Source organism: Halichoeres trimaculatus, unplaced genomic scaffold, assembly GCF_033239565.1.
Source record: "Halichoeres trimaculatus isolate MK-OKI-2021-1 unplaced genomic scaffold, fHalTri1.1 fHalTri1_scaffold_11, whole genome shotgun sequence".
Lineage (NCBI taxonomy): Eukaryota > Metazoa > Chordata > Actinopteri > Labriformes > Labridae > Halichoeres > Halichoeres trimaculatus.
In genome coordinates, this window is record NW_027437189.1 from 29875098 (window position 1) to 29898984 (window position 23887).

At 39.7% G+C, this 23887-nt stretch overlaps 1 protein-coding gene across 5 annotated transcripts in view; it reads right to left on the minus strand.

The window, feature by feature from the left end:
* Positions 1–12817, minus strand: part of LOC141799603 (solute carrier family 41 member 3) — a 39542-nt gene extending 26725 nt beyond the window's left edge. Inside the window, exons 1-2 of one of the 5 annotated variants that reach the window (XM_074681893.1) lie at positions 12791–12817; positions 10557–10888 (exon numbers count right to left, since the gene is read on the minus strand). In XM_074681893.1, coding sequence (XP_074537994.1) covers positions 10557–10868 — 312 coding nt within the window. In that variant the 5' untranslated portion in view covers positions 10869–10888; positions 12791–12817. Of the gene's footprint in view, positions 1–4607; positions 5277–10556; positions 10889–12622 lie in introns of those variants that run through there. The other 4 variants (XM_074681890.1, XM_074681892.1, XM_074681891.1 and 1 more) reach the window with 4 other exon arrangements.
* Positions 12818–23887: the final 11070 nt, after the last annotated feature.

Genomic DNA, 23887 nt, shown 5'->3' on the forward strand with positions numbered 1-23887 from the left:
CATTGAAGGTATATGCTGCCAGTTATAAAAAAAAAAAACATATCTGTATCGGCCCAATTCGGTATCGGCAGGTCAGGCTTTGTAAAGATCGGCCAGAAAATTGTGATTGGTGCACCCCTAGTAATAATATAATACATTTTAACTACAGTATGTTAAAATGCCGCATTTTGTAATAAAAATTTGAATGAAATATGTGACAAACTTAGCTGCATTGTTTAATAAGTTCTTACTTATTACATGCAGGTACCATCACTTTTTAATAGGTGATCCAATATGTAAGAACCTATTACATAATGCGGCACAGTTTATGTATTGGGTTCAAGAATTTATTACAAAATGCGGCAGATTATTAAATAATCCAGCGTCATTACATAATGAAGTGAAAATTTATTACATTATCACATATTGGGGCATTATTACATGATGTAGTGTTACAAGGGCACTAGCTTCTTAAGCTTTAGGTCATCCTACATCAGATTCAAAGCTGAGGGTGCACAATGCCCAAAAGCCCTTTACCCAATTTCTGTCAGAGTGTTTGGGACAGACAGCATAACGACATCCTGTGAGCACAAAGAATATTGTCTGGGACTTCTCTGCATGATAAAAACACATAAATAGGAGGGAAGCAGATCAAGATTTGCTTAAATGATAAAAATCATCAATTAAAATGCTAAGTGAGGATGCTAACCTGCTAGCCAACACAAGATAGAGTACAAATACAAAAAAGGAAATACTGGTAACACTGTGTGTATGTTTGATTCTGTATGGTATCAAAGCCTGAATTTAATCAAATTTAATCAGTGAATCAAAACTGCTAATGCCATCAAAAGTTGTCTCCACAAACAATAAAATCATGAAATGTTTAAGCCAGAGGTGACTGTGTCTCTCTCAGCTCATCAATGTTTGGCTTTGTTGCTCGTATCAGACCAACTTCTCAGAGTCAGGGGAGGAAGTTCTCTGAGGCCAAACAAGGTTGTGAGGGGAATAGGAAATGACCATAAAAATAGTATCACAGGCTTTTGTGGCTTCGTGAGTATGTACGTCTATTTATACACATGGTTCTCGAGTTCTGGACTGGTGGGGCTAGCTGACGGCTGACATGTTGGGAGGTTATCTTGGGACATGGCCCACTTCTGCTGTAATACCGCTGCTGCTGCCTGAGATCCAGAAACCACCCAGTGCAGGGCTGCTCCTGACATTTTAGGAGGAGAACTTTACATCAATAGTGTATTTTTGTTCACTACAACAAACAGTAATGTAGAAAATACTGATAGTTCTGCAGACTTTCTTAGACTGCAGTATCTCCTTTTCTTCTTTGTGATGCCAACATATCAAACTTTCTCCTCCCTCTCCCTCCCAGCCACCTTTCTTTCATCCTCCAACCACTTATTGAATTAACCATTTGCTTTTATCCCAAAGCTCTCCTCTCCCTCCCACATCCAAATCTAATTCACAATACCCAGGAAGGTGAGGAGGATGTTACACAAGGCTTCATTTTTTGAAAAGAGAGCAGGATATTCAGCTGGGAAACTGGATTTCTTTGCATAAAGTTATTTTAGTCTTTGCATCCATTAATACAACACTTCACTCAGACATTCAAACTCCATTCATCAATTAAACTAGTTCAACAGAAAGGGAAATACAGAGCTGGCAAAGAATTTATCTAACATTTGCAAGGGGTCAAAGCTTACGTGACCGTAAATGACACAAGATAGAATAAATTAAGCTGGCTGAGACTATTTCTCCTATTTCTTCTTTTAGGTAATCTCTTATCATCTTCTGTTTGTGGTTATACACATACATTTCCCCACCTGACTAGTTGAACCATTCCACCAAGGCAGATTCATCAGTGTGAAGTCCACCCATCACACCTTTCAGCACAACCATCTATGAGATATCAAGGTCAATACTAAACACCTAATATTTTGATACCACCAACAGATCTTCCATTTTACTATAATCTATCCAGGAACTAAAATTTTCGTCAACACTTGCTCAGATTGATGAGATTCTTCGCTAAGTATTTAATGAAGCAAATTCATTCTTTGGTCCACATGTTCAGGCCAAAGACTTCATAATAAATGGACATAATTGACGTGAGGTCGATCATGGACAGGGGCCACATACAAAATTCTAAACTCAACTTGGCTTTGTCTTAATTAGGATGAGGTCAAGAGGCAGGACTTTAAACTCTTCACTAGTCTTTACAAGGGGTCCACCTGCCAATCAAGTCAGCCGTGCCCTTAGGTGGGAAAACTTGTATATTGTGTGTATGTGGTTCCCAGTGTTTCTGCAGACAGCCTCAAGTGGACACTTGATGAACTGCAGTTTTTGTATTTCTACATAGGCTTCATATTTTCAGACCAGAGGTCACTGCTTGGTTTTGTCCTTGTATCCTGTGCTCATTACGAAATGCAACTTTCAGTTCCAATTCACTAAAAGGCTGAATTTAAGGGTGAGCAGGACGGTATCAAGCATTACAGCATTATGAAACAGGATTACATGAATACTTCCCAAACACTGATCGGTTTTTTACTATCCACACAGCTCTTAACAAGTCGCTTGTTAGATCAAAGTTTTTTCCAGAACACTGACGCAGCTTGGCAGGAGACAAGATGTCAGATTAAACTTATGATAACAGTAATGCTAGGGATGGGTACTGAATTAGGTACTTTTATAGACAGACCAAATTCTGTCGAAAGTACCGGGTACCAATTCATATTAAATCAAAAGGTACCATGTTTAGGCACCTACATGCATCCTTGTTACTGTGAGGGAGTGGAAGAGTAGGCGATTTTCCATGCTGGACATGAACACAGCATTACGTGGTTATATATTGAAAAATAAATATGTTAAATTGAGAAAATATACATTTTATTACTAAATGACTTGATATTACCATGTAAACACAAAAAAGTACTAAAATTGGTAACGTTGAGTACCGACACTGATTGCCAGGTACTGTATCGCTTCAAATGTGTCAGATACTCATCCCTAAGTAATGCTGAGTCCACATGGATATCAGCAGTTTGTAGATGGAACCCAAAAGATCAGGAAAACAAACTGTGGTGAGGCGGACAGAGAATCCAGCGTAACTGTCTTAATGATGTAAGGAGTTTGCTTGGTGAAGATATATAAGTTATCTTCTAACAGCATGTGTAAGGTTGGCTGGGCTATTTTGGTGAAAAACTGGCTGAATAATCAGAGAAGAAGTTCAGCTATCAACCACTACAGACACTGTTAACTTTAACATGCAGTGGAGCTAATCTTAAGAGACTCTTTCCAAAACACGGATGGCAGTGTAAGTGTATGTTTGGTACAGAGTAGAGGTGTAAAACCTTTTCACTTCTGATACTGATATTACAGCCCTGAGTATTGGCTGATACTGATATCGATCTGACACTATGTAAGCACAAATCAAACATGCTTAAAGATACTTATTTTGTAGTACAAGATGTTAGAAAAGGCTTGATGAATTGTTTTTACTCAAACTCAACGATAGGGTTGGTCAATTAAACTTCCCTGGTTCTTTGCCATTACAGGAAACTTGTGCATGGCAAGTTTTGTACTCAGCTGCAACCATTTTTTCTGACTTTTCAGAAGATTTTTCAGCTGACAACACTCCTAATCCTTGCAACTTTTTGAGCACCAACACACACTGTTGTTGTGATCACATGGGCTCTGCACGCTGGATCCAGGCACTGCTGGATAGAAGAGCCAGAGCAGAGTCTGAAATAGACTGCTTGCTTAACCAAGTGCTTATATTGGAGATTTTGGATCAGACTGATGTAATCCAATGTTCTCTTTACTTGCCGATATCAGCGAGTTACCTGATATCAATATCATATTGGGACATCCCTGGTTTGGAGAGCTTTTAGCACTTTCCTTAGCTGTAAAAAAGCTAATTTTTTGAATACAACACTGACAAGACACATACAAGTTATTCCACCGCCAAGACACAGAAACTACAAAAAGGAGCAACTCAAACAAGTGACAGTGACATGCCATTGACTGTGGACACAGAAGAATACCTTAATGAACCAGAGACTGCAAATTATAGAGCCCCAAAGATCCCAAACTACCTGATGGTGCAGGTGTGTAAACCATCACATGACCAGCATTTTTTCTTTTTTGGCCCACGTTTGGTGCATCAACCGCCATTTCACTTAGCAGGGGTATACAGCCTCATCACTAAATTTACAAGTGTTTTGACACCTCCCCCTGGCGCGCCGTCAACTCCCATCCCTGCGCAGACAGTCTACCAAATTGTCAAATTGGCAGCGCACAGTGGTGCACCGCACAAAATTAACACTGCGCGGGGTGCGCCAGGCTTGTGCCCCCTGCGCTGCGCCACAAAATTAGAGCCCTTAGTTTCAAATACTGGACGTACAGCTTTCCAAATCTCTGTTATCTTCCGGTGAAAGGTTTATGGCATAATTTAAGGTTTGTAAAGTTTTGTTCAACTTGTGATCCTAGACTTTGTTGTGACTAGTCTGACTTGTTAAAGTTAGGTGTCAGATATGTGCTTCTGAGCTCTTATCTGATGAAACCTCTTTATCCATAAATCCATCAATCAATCATTCATTCAGTCAACCAGATATGCATACTTGTATGAGATCCATAACGATGCCAGCGAAGACCATCCCAAGCCCCGAGACCAGGAGCGGCACGATAACCTGCACTGCAATGAGCCACGAGCTCTCAGGAAGGAAACCATGTTCGGATCGAGTCAGCTTCCACGTCACGCCACGTAATTTTTTTCCCTGGTAGCGAAGCTCCACCTCCAGACGAGTCACCACCATGATGAAAGAGCGATTTGAAGTTTAGTTATCCCATTATGAGCTGAACTTCTGTCCCAATGTAAAACAAAATCCTCTTCTCCTTTGTCCACATTAAATTGGTTTCAGTCTCACTTGAAGAGGGGGAACTTTTAAAGCTGCAACAAGGCTGTTTTCAAGAGTTTAAGCACTTGATGAGTGAACAGGTGACTGCTTTGCTCTTAAAGGATTACAAATTATGCCTCTGGTCAATTTTGGGACCAATCAAGTTAGAAGAAGCTACTGCCAGGCCTTAAAATGTTAAGAGGTAAAAAGAAAGAGGTGAGACTTTATCTTTTCTCCCAGGCAAAATCAAAATTAACAGCTTTGAATCTAACTTGGGGGGAAAAGTGTGTGGCACTTTTGGCCCAGTGATGAGTCAGCAGCAATGAGGTATCCATTTGTCAGCATCAGTGGGGAACAAAGTCATTAACACCATGTCTTACTCATAGGGCACAGTGTGCGTCTACCAGCAGAACTGCTCCACAATCAAAGACGGAGTCATTTGTCTTCAACCCACCTGTTTTTTTAGGTAAAGGTTGGTAAAACAGTTTAACATCCAAAGAAACTGAACCTGACAGTGGAGACTTCAGATCTTCAGAAGTTTCAGTCCTTGTCCGACTTTCTTTAATCTGCTCCAGAGTCCTTCAGATGGAGTTCAGACTGTTTTCAATGGAGTTTGTTCAGTCTAGTCCTTAATCCTTTTAATCCAGTCTGGAATCAACATGACCTTTAAAAAAAGCTTCAAATGAAAGTAGTGCTTGCCATGACTGACTGACATCAGCAAGGAGATGAAAAACAGTCCAAAAGGTCTCTGAAATGAGGAGCAGAATCCCTCCTTGTCTTTGTCAATGAAGCTCCTCTTTTATAACAGGACCGTGATGACACTGAAGAGGAAAACAAAAAGATCTGGCTTGTCTCAGTCAGTGATGTGAAAAGGTCCTCTAAAGATGCAGCACCGGCTTCTGGAGTGCTCCTCTCCGCTTCCTGTCAGCATCAGGGTAGTCCTGCTCCCTCCGCTCTGCTGGGCTGTGACGTAGCAGAGAAAGAGGCAGGGCTGTCTGCGCTGCCCGACATGCAAACTCATGAGAGGAAACAACCGGCTCGCTGCCTCACTCACACTCTCTCCTTTCCTCTATTCCTTGCTGCGTGTGTTCCTCTCATCCTTCCTCCCTCTTTCCATGTGACATCTTTTTTGCTACGTCGGCCGGTCCTGCATCCATCTATCCCCCTCTCCCTCTCTGTCTCTCCAAGCCGTGACTCATTCTTTCTCTCTGTCTCCAGTCCACCTGCTGTTTTGCTCTATGATCCCGTCAGAGGCCCTGGTACTACGTCCCTTTTTTTAGCTGGGATGGACTAAAATATGATTCCAGTGCAGCTTTTGGGTCACAAGAATCTACAAATACCTGAACAATCCTACTCTTAGGTATTCAAGGTGACTTTTTGGAGAGAGTTTTGTTCCTCATTCATATCAAACTGACACAATACAACTGAGTTTAGCAATGAAACCCATTTGTTGTTGGAAAATGTGTCTTGGACTCAAGCGCTGGCAAGGTTTTAACAGCCATCAAGTGGCTTTTTTGCCTAAATATAATTACTAATATAAATAATCACGTGTTTGCCTTCTTGGGCAGCTGATTGTATGTTTCCTAGCCTCTGTCAAACCACTCATTTGCTTTCTATCAAGAGCTTAATATACCACAAAAACAGATTGTCTTTTCACTTTAGGTCTTGCTAGCTCGGCCGGGTTTCATCACCCCCCCCAAACTTCCTCTTCCATTCTGTGAAGGTCAAACAAACAGGTTTGTTTTGCTCTCAGAGCTCTTCTGTCAATGCCTCACCGATAAACTAGGTGTTTTAAATCTTGACCTTGGCTTTTTCAATCGGTATGAGGAGATGACTGATTTGTTTCACTGTGACGCTGCAAACCCTGCAACAGAAGAGATGTAGACTTGGACATAGTTTCAGTATAACTATTATTGTGTTCACAATAGATCAGGGAAACGGGAACTTCTCTTATGCTCTGTTTCCTCCAGGTGATCCACTATGGATCAGTACAGTTTGGTACGGGTTGGATCCATAAAGCCTGATCCTGTTTGTCTTTCCACAGCCAACCATGCCCTACTTGGTAGGCGCCGTGTAAGCCAGATGCCGAAAGCCGTGTCAGCTACACAACAAAGTGACACCATAACAGTGGGACACAGTGTCTCCCGCTAATGAATCCAACGAAGAAGCTCCACCTTCTGGGGTTGGATCAAAATGTCTCGCACCACAACAGAAGGGTCCCAAAAAGTGGGACTATACAGGACGATAATTTGGGGACCTGTCACAGTTTTGGTCAAAGGGAATGCTACAAAATGGGTGCCATACCAAGACAAACTGAGCTGAACTGCTGGGAGGAAATTGGGCTTTAGAGTCCCTCTGACTATCTGTTTGCCGTTCATTGCAGTGACACTTCTGGCCAGATTTGTTATTTTCCAAGAGACTTTATTTCCCATGAGCGCCATCACCTGCTGTTGTAAAAGGCAGATCTTGGTTGTTTTCCAAACCGTGCACTACACTAGCAGTGCCTTGTATTTTGGCCAAAATTTAGTACGTAGTAGTCAGTATGCAAAAAATCACAAAATCTGCAGGATGCCAAAAATCCTCAGTTTGCAACAGACCAGTATACCTGGCATACTGTTTCCCTCAATGCACAGCGCTGACACTGTTTGTCAATGCGGGTGGCAGGTTTTGGTAAATTACAGCCATCTACTGGAATGAGTCAGCACTATAACTACATCACAACAACATTAACGTTTTGTTTTGTATGTTTATATACAAGGCGAAAAAAATAAAATAAACTACATTATCTGTAGCTCCCCCTTCGGAAACTGGAAACCAGAGAAGTGTACTACAAAACAGACCCAACAGAAAAGTCATACTACACACTACATGCAAAAGCAGTGGGTAGTATGTAGTGCCTACTACATACTACATTCACATTTATGTAGTAAGCAGTTTTGAAACAGCCCTTGTTTTGGGGAGCATCTTTTTCTTTATACTTTTTTTTTGTTTGTTTTTTCAAGACTTCTCCCAGATGCAAATCAAAAAGTTAATGTACATTTTAATTTATAGTTTGAGACATGAGAACAAGCAAACTTTGTAAACTCAGTTTGTACTCTAGCGCCCTCGCTCCAGTTTAGCTTTTGTTTACTCTCTTTTTTTTGTTTACTCTTCTGTCCTTTTTTCTTTTTGTCAGTCCAGCTCCAGAGTTTGCCAGTGCTACAAAAACAACCCACAAAATCCTCTTCTACAAGGAAAAGGTCGACTCACTTTTCAATGCGACCCAACCCAACAGATACTCAAAAATAGGGTTAGAATTAACACATTTTGTCGCTTAAAATCTCATCTTGAATTGTGGATTATGCACAGGCAAAGTTATAAAAGTGAGATTATTTCAAAATCACTTAAAGCCTTTAAGGCCTGATTGAAAAAAACTGCTTTTCAATAAAAACTGAAGGATCTAGTTGAAGACCGGAAAACAAAACAGGACCTGCTGAATGGTGCATCAGTACCCCTCAAAATAACTTGGTCTTAACATATTTAAGCCCAGCAGTGAAGTAGTTAAATAATCTTTGCCTCTAGCCTCATAAAAAAGAGATTCACTGTTTTAGATTAGAACAATGTTATGAGAACAATAAGTGATGCAAACTGGTGCACACCCACACTCTTGGATCGTGTTGTGAATCCGACATAAAGCGTATCACACCTCTTCAATCCTTGTTTTATAACCAAACTCAACAACCTCAATCTAAAGGAGACATCATGAATGCATTATTAGGGCGTAGTGATGATCAATGTCCATAATGCTATGGGGGCGTCAGGAATGTATTGGCATAATTGAGTCACATGACGCTCACTACAGCTGAGTCAGCCTCCACTTGGAGGAGAATCGGTAAACCACGTCAAAAAGGAGGCGGATAAAACATCCTGGCAGCCTGAGCGGAGTGGCGATTTAGAAAAGATCTACAACCACCTCAAACTGCAGGAACAATCTTAATTGCTGCTGTGTGGTGTTCCTGTTTAGTCAGATATACCGCTTTAAATGTTCCTCTACGTCCCCTCCGCTCTGGGACACAGCGCTCAGCCAAGCTCATCATGACTAATTGTCCTCCATCAGACTCAGGAGATAAACAGATAGTGTAGAGGACGCTGTGTAAGAAATACTGATGAGCAACAGATGGAGGGAGGCGAACGAGCCATCTGAGGAAAGACGGGTGTGTTTATCAGAGGATGACAAAACAGGAAGAAAGAGGGAGCAGCACGTCATGAAGCAGACAGCAGTGTGTCTGATTCTCCTCAAACACAGCTGGCTGAGGATCCAACGCCAGACGCCTGGCAGAGGATGATACACAACAGGGCCACACACGGGGGCACATGCAGGTACCAGCTCTGCATCGGTTTTAAGAGGAGACACAGACAAACACGAAAAAAAACAGATTCATACAACAGAGGGCTCTCTGGTATCAGGAAAGAGATAACTTGTTGATAGCTTCATATTTAATCCAACATCCACCTCAGTGAAAGGTGTCATGATCCTTCTTCTTATCCAAACATTTCTTGGACTGAGAGTTGGTATATTGTATGCATTTAATTGTGTTTTACTTTGAAGGAGTCTTTGAAACTTAATTAAATTATCAGGGAAATTGTATTCATGCATTTGTAGATGTTTTAAATTTGCAGGAAGTTTAGTTTGCAGGAAGCTTCAGATGTTAATCAAGGTTTTACGGTCACACACTCTGTTTCCCAGCAACAGGAGACAGCAAAGTGTTTTCACATGACTCCCTCTTTTCATTAGACATGTCTTTGACTTGACATTTTGCAACTATCTTTAATCAAGCAAGGTCACAAAATGTTTTTTTAACATCACAAGCAATTTAAAATCGCACATTTCATCTATTGTATTAAAAAATAGGTGTTAAATTTTAATGTGAAACCATGCAAACAGTAAATGTTTGGTCTGTTTTGTTGCTACAAGACTCCTGAGGTGATAAAAGCAGGATCTCGACAGTATCAGAGGAAACAGACCGGTTTGAGAAACACAGAAATATGTGCACATTGGTAGCTTTTGTCTTGTCTTGTCTGTGTTTTTGGCTTGGCCTGTTAGCATATTCTCACAGCAGGGAGTCACCAGCCTCTGGCACTGCTGTCTTGGGGATTGCAGGCTGAAAAGATTGAGGGTTTCTGCATTAAGTCGGATCTTGGAGAGACCACAAAACTTTGGTTATTAGAGTGTTATTTTTAATAATGCTTTAAAGTCTTAATTTTAGTAAAAGAATATTTTAAAAAGTAATAAAAACAAATTGTCTAATTGTGGCAGTTAAATTATGAATGCAGACACAACATTTCTCAGTCTGAAATGCAGCATCTGCCATGCTGGGTGAACATAACAACTGTTTTTCACTCTTCCTTTTGACAGGATGTCCTAAAGTTCCTCTAATGCAACTTCAAAACCGATCACTATCTTACATTGCTAATTCAACAAATACTCTTGGCTGCTATAAACCTCTGGAAACTTTAGCTGACTGTATGAAAAAATTGTAAAAGAAACTGTTGAATATGTTGAGGTTATACCAAAAGTCTAAGCACAGACAGGATAAGACGAAAAATGTGTTCATTGTACTGATAACACAATTGTTAAGCATCACACCTGGCTTGTTGTAACAGATAGTTGTTATTTCTCTGTCCAGCACTTACCTGCACATTGTCCAGCACCATGCCAGCCATTACCATGCCCATCCCAGCCAGCAGGTAAGGGAAAAGCACCTGAAGACAGATGGCAATGGACGACTCCTCCTCGGCTTTGTCCATAGGCAGCTTTGGTCTCTCCTCCACCACCGGCTTCTTGGGAGGAGGCTGGGGCACAGGTGGTAACAGGAGGTCATCCTGGCTGTCTACGCTGCTTCCCTGTGGTCCACTGGGACTCCCACCCTGACTCTTCCCTTTGGAGCGGGACTTTTTCTTTTTCCTCTGACGGGTCTGTTGTGGTGCTTTGTCCTCTCCAGGCATGTTGGCAGTGATGGCTCAATCTGAGAACACGGAACAAATAAAAATGTGGTGGCATATAAAGTAATCATTAATCATACATTTGAAATGCTAAATTAATTTACTTTTCAGTTTTAAGTGTGAGGCTTCAGCATGTCATTGTATTTGAATGGTTTCCAATAACAGCACTGCAGTGCTATAATTAAAATGAATCATCAGCAAAACTACAATATCGTATATAAAAAATAATAAGTACATTACAATAATCAAATAATTAGAGGGAGACTGTAAAGTAGCCCTAAAGGTCATGATTCAGCACATTTTACTTTCTTTGCATTGCAAATAATGTTTTTTACTTGTCTTAATTAAAACAAAAAGAAAAAAAAAACAAAAAAACAAAAACAAACCTAAGTTTCACCATGACTCAAGTAATATTAGGGATGGGTACCAACTTAGGTACTTTTATAGGTACGGACCAAATTCTGTCTGTAGTACCGAGGACTGATTCATGTCAAACCAAAAGGTACTATGTTTAGGTACCTGAACGCATCCTTGTAACTGTGAGAGAGTGGAAAGGTAGATGATTTTCCATGCTGGACATGAACACAGCATTGCAAGGTTAAATATCATGGAATAAATATGTAAAATGAATATATAACTTTGAGAAATTATTATTAAACAAATTATAATTATTACCACATTAACATACAAAAGTACTGAAAATTGGTACCGTTGAATACCAATATCGATTGGCAGGTACTTGTCATCAGTACCGTATCTGCATTTCATAAATGGCAATCAGCTTACTGGCTCATTTTTTTTAAATTACCAGAAAATTACCTTAGGAAAATGAGCATTGTTTTCTCGAGGTAGCAGAAAAAAACAAGTTGATTACCTCAAAGAAGACAAGACATGTCTCTAATCATGACCTTATGGGGCCTCCAAAGTACACTTATTGTCTATTTATTACAGAATTAAGAACAAATTTTGTCTGGGTTTAACAGCCAGCTTGTTTTATTGTTTGACAATCTCAGACTGCCAAAAGGGCTTCATCTGTCAGACTACATATAGCTTCATGATTGCAATTAAGACACATATGTTGCTACCAACATCTAATTACACTGATCACTTTTCTTGTGTGTTTATTAAAAGTTTTTATTATTCATTTAGACAACATTTCTAAATGGAAACAACACAGCAGATCTAATACTAGACAAATATGTGTTAAATATACAAGAAAAACTTGTTCTTCCCTGCTTTTGTCTTTGTATTCGGTTGTCTGAATCAGCATTTTATATTCTCACTTCCACTCTTGTATTGCTTTTTATTCCCCTCTTTTTTTGTTAGCCAGCTGTCAAGTTCCTCCAAAGCAAAGACACTGTCTAAAAACACAAAATGTAAATGTGCCTTTGTAAACAAACAGTCACACACTTGTTTTTAGTGTTCAAATAAAAAGATGACACGTGTCCGTACTTATAACAGCATTGGTACTGACATTAACAATCTGTTTTCTGTAACAGAGGAAAGCTTCCATTAGCATCATTACATCTAATGGTTTGGTAGCGTCGCAGGATTTGTTCAGTTTGAGAAAAACAAAACTGCGAAGACTAAAGTAGGTCATGTTTTCGTCGACTAAGCACATTCGTGCAGCTGCTTTTATATTCAATGCAGCATGAATGATGCACTTAGAGCAATACGTAAAGTAATTCACAGTAACTCATTCAATATTGTTTACTAAATCACATCGAAACAAAGTCACTGAAATTAACAGTTCTTACTTCAAATTAAAAAACATAAATACACACACGTTCGCCGATAAAGTCCCGTAAACCTCTCCAATAATCCAAATGTGTCTACAGGTCTTTTATATCTGCATTAAACAGTGAAATGTGTCAAAACATCTCCTTACATGCATTCCTCCACTGAGAGCTGCCATGTGTACATACCATAATACTACCCCAGCCCCAGTAGCCACGGTTACACAACTGGGCGCTCTCTGATTGGACAAGCGCTGTGACAGCGTGTAGCCCCGCCTCACATGTGGGGAAAGTGAAACGCTGCAGAAGTATGGAGGAGAAAGGGGAGTCCTAACCATTTCCCAACATATTAAAGTTACACACTACAAACGAAAATACCAGTTTATTCACTTTTCATAATCAGGAAGGGTTTTATTTACAATAATAACTAATCTTAGGGGACAAAGGTTTATGTGAAAGATCCTGAGAGGGGGCTTTAAATCATACATTTTGGCACAATTACACCACAAGCATTGAAGGATGACATTTTTGAACAACCATCATTATTTATTTTGTTCAAGACCACCTGGTGGTTCACAAACCCTTTTTGAGAAAGCGTGTCAGGTCACACGTGGAAAATCCTTCAACATGTGCCCCACCAACTATGAGGCCGGTAAAACTAGCTGCTGAAGAGACATCCAAAGACACGGTCAAGAGCAGCAGTGTGGAAGTCAAAATCCACTCATTAGTTTAAGGTTAAAAGGTTTAAGGTAAAAATCAAACTCCATCTGTCTTTCCTCTGCTTTAAGGGACTAAATTTAGCCACAAGTTTCAGCATTACAGGCCAATATTTGATTTATTGTCCTTACCTTTTTTTTCCAGAGCGTGTGAGAGAAAGCGTGGGCACAGCTGCAGCCTCCCAGGAATAACCTCCTATGCTTTGCTGAAAGTGTGTGAGTGTGAATGTGCATCTATATTTGGGCTATGTGTATGTTTCTGTTGGCTTGTGCATTTTTAAGCATATGTTTGTGTTAGGCTATGCGAGTGTGTGTGCTAAGAGTGAGCTCATGCGCATGTATTATGGGGAACAGTGTTGAATTTCACGGCATTGGCAGTTAATGATACCCCCTCCTGTCCATTTCAATCTGCGGTGGGTCGATGACAGCAGGAGGAAGACACAACGCCTTCACTGCTTCATTCATGGAAAGGGTGTCATTAGCAATAATTTTCACACCTGCCTTTATTGTAGTATTCATCTGGCGTATCATCAACAAAGTTTCTAACTTTCAAGTTTCTAAAAAATAAAAGCAGACGTTAAAGACCATTATCTGGATTTTGGCATGTCTCTGAAGTCACTTAGACCTGATTTATCGGTGTTCACCCCAACATCTAACAGCATGTTGAAGTGCTGCTCACTCTTCCTTGTAATATGAAGCTACTTTGTGCGCATGGTGTGACATTTATGTCACGTTGATGTTGTAAATTCTTCAGGGGTCTGTGTCTAAATACAATCCCCTCTTGTGTATTTCATTCATGTAGGAATGCGCTTCTATGGTTTCTATAGCTGTGGCTGAGGATGAAGGGATCAACCAATCACAAGGAGGGGGGTCAATCCCAGTAATGCCCGTTTCAAAATATCCTTGGGAAAATCACTGAACCATAAATTGCCCCCAATTCACCAAAGTCACACGGCAATCATTTTCTCCTAAGGTTAGAGTGGGAACTGAAATGCTTTCATGAGGATGTCCTCTGGTTTGTAAGTTTCTAACAGTCACCATCATTTCATCCATTCCTCTTCAAGCATAAAGCAAATTTAGAGACAATGCAGAAAATAAACCCTAGCTCTTACTCAAACATCTTCTCAAAGGACTCAGAAATTTGCAGAGAAATCCAGGAAACTTTTCACAGAACAGTTAAATTGCCTTATTTAAACAGCTGTTGAGCTTAAAAACACACTGAGCATTTCAGCATCAAGTCTCTATCAGGAAGTCAAACAGAGGAAGCAATTTAGCTCTTTCAAAATGTATTTCCCTCAACAGGAAAGTTCCAGTTGTGGCATGTAGGTAGGTGGTGTTTAGTAGTTATAACATCCAGCAGATGGCGTTATTAAGATCTCTAAAGGCTGCATTTTGCTTCCTGCACAAACGTGATGCACAGAAATGAGACGTGCGGAATCTGCTCAAAGAATGTTGGTGTTTTTTTCATATTTTAACGCTCCGGTTGGTGTCTGTTTAGGTGGCGGTCTTTCACAAACACACATCTCTTACAGTAAAGTGTAGAGTGAAAGTAGTTGTTTACAATGTTAACAACATTTTTTTTCTGCCAATCCCTCTCTACTGTCGAGTATGGCCTTATTTTCATACCAGGAATTTGTTCATCACATGGTTATCATGTGACCTCTGCATGGTGAATCACAAAATAAACGTCTTTATGTCTCTGCAACTAGTAAAAACCAGAATGTCCCCAATAGGAGCAGCCACTACAAAAGTCCTCTCACTTGGTTGCAAAGCCTTTATCTGGGATCCAGAAGCATCCAATAAGCATTGTGTGCTTAACCAGCTGCATGTTTATTTGGTATCAATATCTTTTTGTAATCTTGTACTACACAGAATCCCAGATTAAAAGTTTCAAGTGAAATAAATTTTACTTTTGCCAGAGTAGATTCACCAACCACTTTTAATTTTGCATAAGTAACATTACATCACACTGCAAAAACTGAAATCAAAGCCAGTGTTTATGTCTTATTTCTGGTGAAAACATCCTATTACTTAAGATGAGCACTTTTTACCTGAAAATTACAAAAAATATGTCTCATTTCAAGATATAAAAAGACAGAAATGACACCTGAATTGCTTTTCAAGATGAAAGCAATATTCCAGTGGGACAAAAAAAGTGTACTTGTTAAGTTTCTTGAATTAATGTATTCCCTCTCTTTACGAAACATGAAATAAGCTTTTTTCTAACCCATCTGACAGAGTTTTTAAGCAATTAAGGACAGAAGATACAAACACGAAGTCAGCTCTCAGTTTTTGCAGTGTAAACTAATTGTACTTTTGCCTGAGTTGAATGTTTTTGTGCTATTTTTACCCCTGAACGTCTCCAGGTTTAAAAAGGCAGCACATTTAGTGTTTCAGAGGTCTTCTCAAAGTTCTTTGTAAGTGTTCTCGTACTGTTCTTGTAAACAATGATAATAAAGTCTAACATTTCTGTGGAGCATAAATTGAATCACCGCTCTTCTTTTCCATTATTGTTGATCAAATGAAGAAGTGTAATCCATCTGAGTGCAGTGGAGCAGCCCGGCTGTCGTTTTCAGTATAGATTTTACTGAACAGTAAACAAACTCAGAGCTGTGGTTTATCTGACCGTCATAACAAGTGACGGCATATGATGTGAAATGACCTTGGTCAGGCGATCCAAGGGAGAATTCAGAGTTCATTAGACTGTTTGACTAAATATGAGTGAATAAAGTAGAGTTAACATCCAGATGGCATGACGTGAGACCATACGGTGATGCTTTAAATCTCATCACTGCATTCTTGGAGGCACATGTTTCTGTTATTCAGCAGGATCTTGTGTTTTTGGTTGCCAGTGTAACCTACTTAAAAAAAGTGGATAAGTCATGTTTCTCTGTTCACACAGTTTAAGTGTGTATCAGAAACATTTACAGCTGTAGTGTCTCTTGAAGCCCACAGCACAGTGTGATGACAGTTTTTAGTTTCTCCACTAGGTGGTAGCATAGAATAAAAAGAGAGCAGAAAACAGATTCAGTTCATGTCTCCATCTTTAGGACTTCTATAAAACAAGCAATCACCTGGCAAATCTCTCACCTGTGTGCAAAATAATACTGAAGCTAAAAACAGAATCAAAGAGAGAGGCTCTATTTCTATAAAAAGTCAGACAGTTTGAAACTTGCACCTTTCTGCTGCAACCCAAACACAGAGGCTTGTAAAAATGTTGAAGACATTTGAGTTGACAGGTGTGAAGAGAAATTTTCCGAGGTCTTTAAGTAAGGAAAATGCAGAGAGTCTCAGTGGCATTAAAAGCACGGTGGTCTGTTTAGATGATGAGTCTGAAGCAGGCTTTAAATCCTGCTCTTGTTTGGGTTTACAGCAACGTGATCTATGTTGCAGATTCCTCTATCCCTGTGTTTGGAGGTGGAAAGCCCCGGGAGGTTAAAGGAAAACTGGCTTCAGAACCCTCAATGTTTATTTCAACTCATATTAAATATAATCAATACCAGACTGAGATTACCTTTCCTTATGTTTCACTCCACGTCTGCTGTCAGGACATTTTTATGTGTACAGTGTGTTTTTGTTCTCTGGCATCAGATCATCTTAGCTGTGTGAGTCCTGGCAGTTTCAGCACCTCATTAACGCCTTCATGCACACATGGTGCAGACGCACGCACATGCAGACATCATATGCACACACATGCACAAAGCACAGTAACAAAAGGCATTCTTTGCACGGCAGGGTTATAAACTGGGCAGCAACAGAGAGGGTTACAGTCAAGATCTCAGACGTGTATGTAAAGTTAGTTCAAAAGCAAATTTCACTGACAGGTGAGATCATAGCACAGGAATTCAAAATGAAACTATTTTATGTGATATCATTTGTACCAGTTAAGACAGCAATGGATTAGTCATGGGATCAGTTGTTTTTAAATCAGATGGATAGCTGTCAGAAATGTCCTAGAGAGAGACACCAGACCTCAAACCAGACTTTGGGTTGTTAGAAAAATAGAAAAAGTGTGAGTTACTGCAGTTCATTCTTTTATCTTTTATCATCCTAAACCTTGCTACACACTCTTCCTCTTTTTCTGTTATTTAGGAGATAGTGGCAGCCATGTGGTTGGTATCAGTGCAGTCACTTCCTGAAGCTCTAATATACAGAACCTGGGTGTGTTAAACACTGAATGCATTGGGTTATCCTGCAGGTGCAAGTGAAAGCTGGCATAAATGGACTGTTAAGCTTTCTGGGGTGTCAAGGGCCCAACTTTAAGAAAAACCAGTAAAGGGAGGGGCCGACTTGAAACCCTATTGGCTTTGGCTGCTCATCTGTGTATTGGCTTTGGAGTTTTGGGGAGCCACACAATGGGTGAGCGCCTCAAATTGTGGTCCATTAGCACCTTACGCTTTTAAAAAATATTTATTTTTCTTATTTTTTTAACAATTTCAAAAACACTTCAGTAGCCTACTGAACTTTGGACTCAAGGCAGTAGTGTGACGGATTTCTTAGCCTCACCCTTTCTTAAGGCCCTTGTACCTTGTGTTAAGCTTTGTGTGTATTTGCAGGTGTCTAAGCAGTACAACTTGATCCATTTTGCAAGTCAAAATTGACTGATCTGTTCAAATGGAGGAGGCAGGCTGCTACAATGTAGCTAGCCAGCAGGGGGAGCTCAATGAGTCAAGGCTTCAATAAAGAGGCTGTGAGGACTATCCAATGGATTGAAACGATGTGTGTTTGTTTTTAACAATAAACAGAGATTGTATCTCTTTATAAACACTTCTTCTGTTTGTTCAAGACAACTTCTTACTAGATACAACACGTTAAGGTAACGTAATGTTGTTTAAAACATCACAATAGGCAAACTTAGTAAGTTTGTACCACAGTTGCAGGATATATACTGCGTTACCCACAGCCCAGTGCTCTGAGTTGTAGCCATAGACTGTATAAAACTTGGACGTAGCCTCTGAGATGTCACCTGTCCGTTCCTGATCCGTGAAATGAAGCCAATCTGCGGACACAGCCACATTTGATATGACACAGGCTGTGAGTTTCCTTTTAAACACTTACAGGGCGCTTGGCAGTCACTGAGCTGTACCTCTAATTGGAAAATCAGAACCAGGCTGTAATTTTATTTTATTTTTTTGCCCTAAAAGTTTGTTTTTATGGCTGGGTGTATACGTGACTCCCAGTCTTTCTTTAGCCAGCCTCAAGCAGATTTTCAACCAACAGCGACTTCTAGCACTTCCTCATTGGCTTCATTTTAACTGACCAGATGTTTACCCTTGGTTGTAACATGTAACGTTAATGAATCCTTGATATGTCCTGCCAGTCATCTACCAAGCAGAGCTAATGTAACCTCACTCCTCATTTTATTGATAGACTCTCAAGTTTGAACAGATCACTGCAGAATAACTGCTGACTGTGGGTTGGGATGAACATTATCTCTCTCCTGTTTACCTTTCATCTGCTCTTCTGTCATTTTTCATTTTGACAGTTCAGCTCCAGTGTCCACCATCACTACAGAATTAATCCAGTCCAACAGAGAAAAACACACCGCTGAACTTCGTCAGCCGTTGTGATGTTGTCATAGAGACTTTAATGTGGTTTAAATCAATCCTGACCAGTAGTAGAAATAGCATTTAGAAAAAAAACACATTTTCCCCACTGATAATCTCATTTTAGATTGTGGATTACAATCAGACATAGAACTAGAAGTGAGACTCTCCCATTCCTATTCTGCAAAATCCTATTCTAGATTTTACTCAGTCATTGAAAACCTATCAACATGTCTTGTAGTTGATGCATGCTCTGTCAAGTGATGTAAACTGAACTGGCAGATGCAAAGAGAAGCTTTCTGGCTTCAGAGGATGATTCTTAAAATAAGGCAGCAGGCTGGCTGTCCAAGAATAATACGTCAGATTTTAGTTTCCAGATCTTTCCAATGAAAAAGCTTCTCCTCTGCTCCTCATTAACACATACTGATCTGTTTAGTAGCTATTAGCAGTCTTTTGTGAGAACAGTTGTTTATATGCTTCTGTTGCTCTGAAGGAAGAAATGCCAAGTGATTAAATAACGCTAATGATGTCATTATGATGTCATCAGGATTATCTCAGCCTCCAGATGTTTCACAGGCAGACTGCTTTACAAGAAAAGGGTTTCAAAGAAGAAGAAAAGGACAAACAAACAGAAAGCGCAACTAATTACCAAAACTTAAATCTACATTTATTCACATGTGGTGGCCTCTAGTGGTTATAAGGAGTATTACCAGGAAAAAGTAGATATCCAAACAGAGTCTAAGTTTTTTAGGGAGTTGATACGTTTCCTCAGTTAAAGAGCCAGGCGCACAGATAAATTTGTTTTAATTTCTTCTAAGAAATATAAGTTCATATGAAACTTTCTTGCTCAGCGTCTGCTGCAGAATGGGAAACGAGGGAACTGTTGTGTTCGGCTGCCTCAGACCAGCTCCTGCTGCAGAGGGGAATGAATGAGGTGTGATTCAGGACAGTGAGAGTCTTGGCCCATGAACTGTTTTAAGAGCTGCTGCCAAGAGAGTAGCTTTGGTACTTGTGAGGTGATAAGCGCACTGGTTGATAGATAGCTATGTGTTTTTAGGTCTCTGGCCTGTTGTGGAAACTATGATGGAAACTTGTAATGCTGCTATAAATAAATGACCCTGCCCTCTGTTGCCAGCCAGGCTGCCACACAAGTCCTTCAGTCAGTCGATTCGTCCATCTTCCAGTCTGACTGCCTACTTATCACATAAGAGCCTGACCAACACTGTAATCATCTATCCATGTAAAAAAAAAAAAAATAATCTGCTAACTGTCCTTTCTTTAAGCTCTCTGTTAGAATAAGAAAAGAATTTGGGTAATAAGATTTTTACACATATAAAACCTCATGACCCAAACAAATACACTCCACATGCTCAGTGATGTGCCTCTATCCTACAGGCTGTAGTGGTTGAGCTGGAGTCCTTTATGGCCTGTTAGGACTGTACAACTATTTTTACAAATGAAACATCATGCTGTATTGAAAGAGACAATAAAATTATTTTTTGGAAATATTAACAGAAGAAATATGAGAGAGTAAAAGGCCATTTTCTGAAAGTTTGATTAACAAATAATGGTTTTGCAACCATTAAAGTCGCCCCCTGCTGGCCTTTGCAAACAGTGCAAGTTTGAGGGATTTCAGCATCAATCTTCAGTTTAGCCCAACATCCAACAATGTTCATGGAGCAGGATGGATTATAAGTAGATTGTGAGGAATTATGGATTTTGATTGGCACAAACAGTGTTTTGATCAAACCAAACATTTTAGCTTTAAATAGTTTAAGTTGCAGACTGTCACTTGACATTAATGACTTATAAAAGTACATTAGCCTCTAAATGTATTTTAAGTGATGTTCGTATTAATTTCACTTAGTAGCTTAGTTAAGTAAAATGTTTAACTTTTTCTAAAGTCAGAAACACTTTGAAGCCTCTATGACACACTGTGTGTGTGTGTTTTCTGCTGTATCTCTGGTTTACCTTGGAGCACCTGTTGCCGGTCACACAGCAGCTGTTGGCCTTGTAATACTCTCGCTACACACACTATCGCCGTTTTTCTGCCTGACTACACACACACACACACACACACACACACACACACACACACACACACACACACACACACACACACACACACACACACACACACACACACATTGACCACTCCTGTAACACCTCCTTGTGTCACCACGGCTTCTGGCAGGATCAACTCCCATTATCTCATTACCACCAAGCGCTGCAAAAAAAAACCCAAAACAATTTGGATAAAATCATCTGCAAGTAAAAGTAAATAATGTTTTTTTTTTTTTTTTTTTTTTTTAATGTGTACATTGTAGTAACTGTCTTGAATGAGTGTCAACTTCTGTTGTTAAAACAAGATTGCCACTAGTGAGTATAAAAAGTGCTGTTCCACTAGTGTCCACTAGAGGCCAGCTCCAAAGCCAAGGAGTCTTCATTAGAGACTATAATTAGATCTCTGATTTTTTAAGTTTAAAAAAGATCTGCTTAACCTTGGATTATTTTTAAAGTAATTGTTAGATGGAGTGCCCTGTGACAGACTGGCGACCAGTCCAGGGTGTACCCCGCCTCTCGCCCAACAACAGCTGGAATAGGCTCCAGCCACCCGCAACCCTGAACAGGATATGTGGTTCAGAAAATGAATGAATGAATGAATAAATGTTGGATGGAACCGTTCATTTTAAGGGTGTCTTAAATAATCTAACCAAGAATAGAGTAAAATAGTGAATCTAACTGTTACATGTGTGATTGGTAATAGAAGTTTGGGTGTTCAGCTTTTTCTGCTGACTACAAATATTCAGTAAGAGCTCAGATTCCTTTAACTTCTCCATAATTAGAGCCATTACTGCTTAATGGGTTAGAAGGTGATGATGTTAAGCACCATCCTTCACAGAAGAATCATTTCATTTTTAGGTTAAGTACACCTCATCAGACTCAAACTCTCTCTAGTAACAGCTGTCACAGCCCTGAGTGAAACAATCTCACGGTCAAACCGGTCCCAGCATGCACGCCTGTAGGGGAATCCAGCATGTACTTGCATGTGCATGTGATCTGTATGTGCATGTGCAGCGATCATGTGTGTCAGCTTTCACTGAATGAGTTCAGATGAGACATCTGTTGATCCTCTGCTGTCGAGCATCTGAGCTGTTAAATGCACATGTTGCATAATCCTGCTGAGCCCTATAGTATGATGGATGGCTGGAGCCTCATAGAGGAGTGTGTGTGTGTGTGTGTGTGTGTGTGTGTGTGTGTGTGTGTGTGTGTGTGTGTGTGTGTGTGTGTGTGTGTGTGTGTGTGTGTGTGTGTGTGTGTGTAGATGCCTTTGCTGCAGGATATTCGTTTCATCTCACCCTCTTTATTCTCATCCAACAGGGAAGGGGTTTGGCGTTTGACAGTTTAAAATCATGAAGGGAACAACAAAGAATCTCACTGTAACAGTCACATTAAAAAACAAGTGGATCAAACAACAAACACTGAGTTAATTTCTCTTTAATAACTTCTACTTGTGTTTTTTTTATTCCAGACTTCCAGAAGTATGTGGTTTAACAGTTATTTTATACTACTTTATCTTTATTTTTGTTCATTTTACTAAACACATTTTAAATGCTGTTGATTCTCTCGAATTGTGTAAAGTTTGCATATTTCTACAGTAGAATTAAGTTTGTGCAAAGGTGCTTCTTTATCTCATATAATTCCTCATCACAGAGATAGCTGAGCTGAATTTCTGCACAAGATTAAATGAAACATCTTGCACAAATTTCTTTTTATTTCTGTGACCTCTTTGATTTCCAAATGGAAGACTAGTTTTTTGTTGAAGCAAATAAATGAACAGAGAGATTCTTTGTAATCTTACTTTCCTCTGTTCAGACATTTTTTAATAAGGATACACACAGATGAGGTGATGTCCTGATTTGTAATTGTCATATTATAAGCACACCAATGACTAAACTTTGTAAACTTGTATTTACAACAGACAAACAGGTCTAAAATCACAGGTGTCATGATGTTAGCATGGTGTGAGCTGTTGTGTCCCAATAAATGTCGGAATAATGTAAATATGTTTGCGGTTTAATTCTGAATCAGAGACACTTTAGGGTGAAGGATGATGTTTATTTTTGTGTTTGCCCCACGCAAATGCACAAAAAAGAAGTATAAATAAACAGGCAAATAAATAATGTGAATTTTATGCTTCTCCTTTTCAGACATATGCTTTCATCTGAATATGGAAGAAGACACCAAGGTTTACATTTGACACTTTTTGCATTTTTTTAAAATGATTAAACTTTTTACTTTTATCAACATGTTGAAAAATAAAGTAAAATCATAAAAAAAATGTTTGTAACAACACAGTTTGAAGTATTTAAAATAAAAGCAGAAGTTTAAATCTGTTTGAATATTTTTCAAACAGTCCTTGGTTCAACACAAATACATTAAAATATTTTACTGTTCAGGTTTAAAGTAAAAATAAATCTCTGTAGTCAGATCCTCCACTAAGTTTATCTGAGCACTGGAACATTCTTGGAATAACTCCTTCACTAATTTACATCCTGTAAGTTTGTAGAGGTCAATGTGACGTGATTCGGCAGTTTGAGTTGTTGGGTTCAGATGTCGAGGTCAGCAAGTCTTCTGCTCTGCATTTTGGGAACCTGCGTAACGAGATGGGGTCTCAGGGAGCTCGGTGCAAAGTGTAGGGGTCAGAGGGGTCGTAGCCCAAGGGTCAAGTGCTGTGTCAGATCGGTGGGACTGCAGCCAGTGCAGAGATTATCAGGATTATTCTGCTCATGCAAAGGTCAACAGAAAATAGAGGCACCTGCTGCTTTTAGAGGGAGGCTGATGGATTGATCCCGTATAGAGAGAAAAAAGGTCATTTCTGGAGTCAGTCAATTATCACTGCTTCCACAGAGTTGTTGATAAAAATGCAGAGTGTGTGACTTATTTCTTCACACTGTCAATGTAAATCTATGTGGTAAATCCTAAACAGTTGCTAACTCTGCCAGGAGCACACAGGTGTGAAG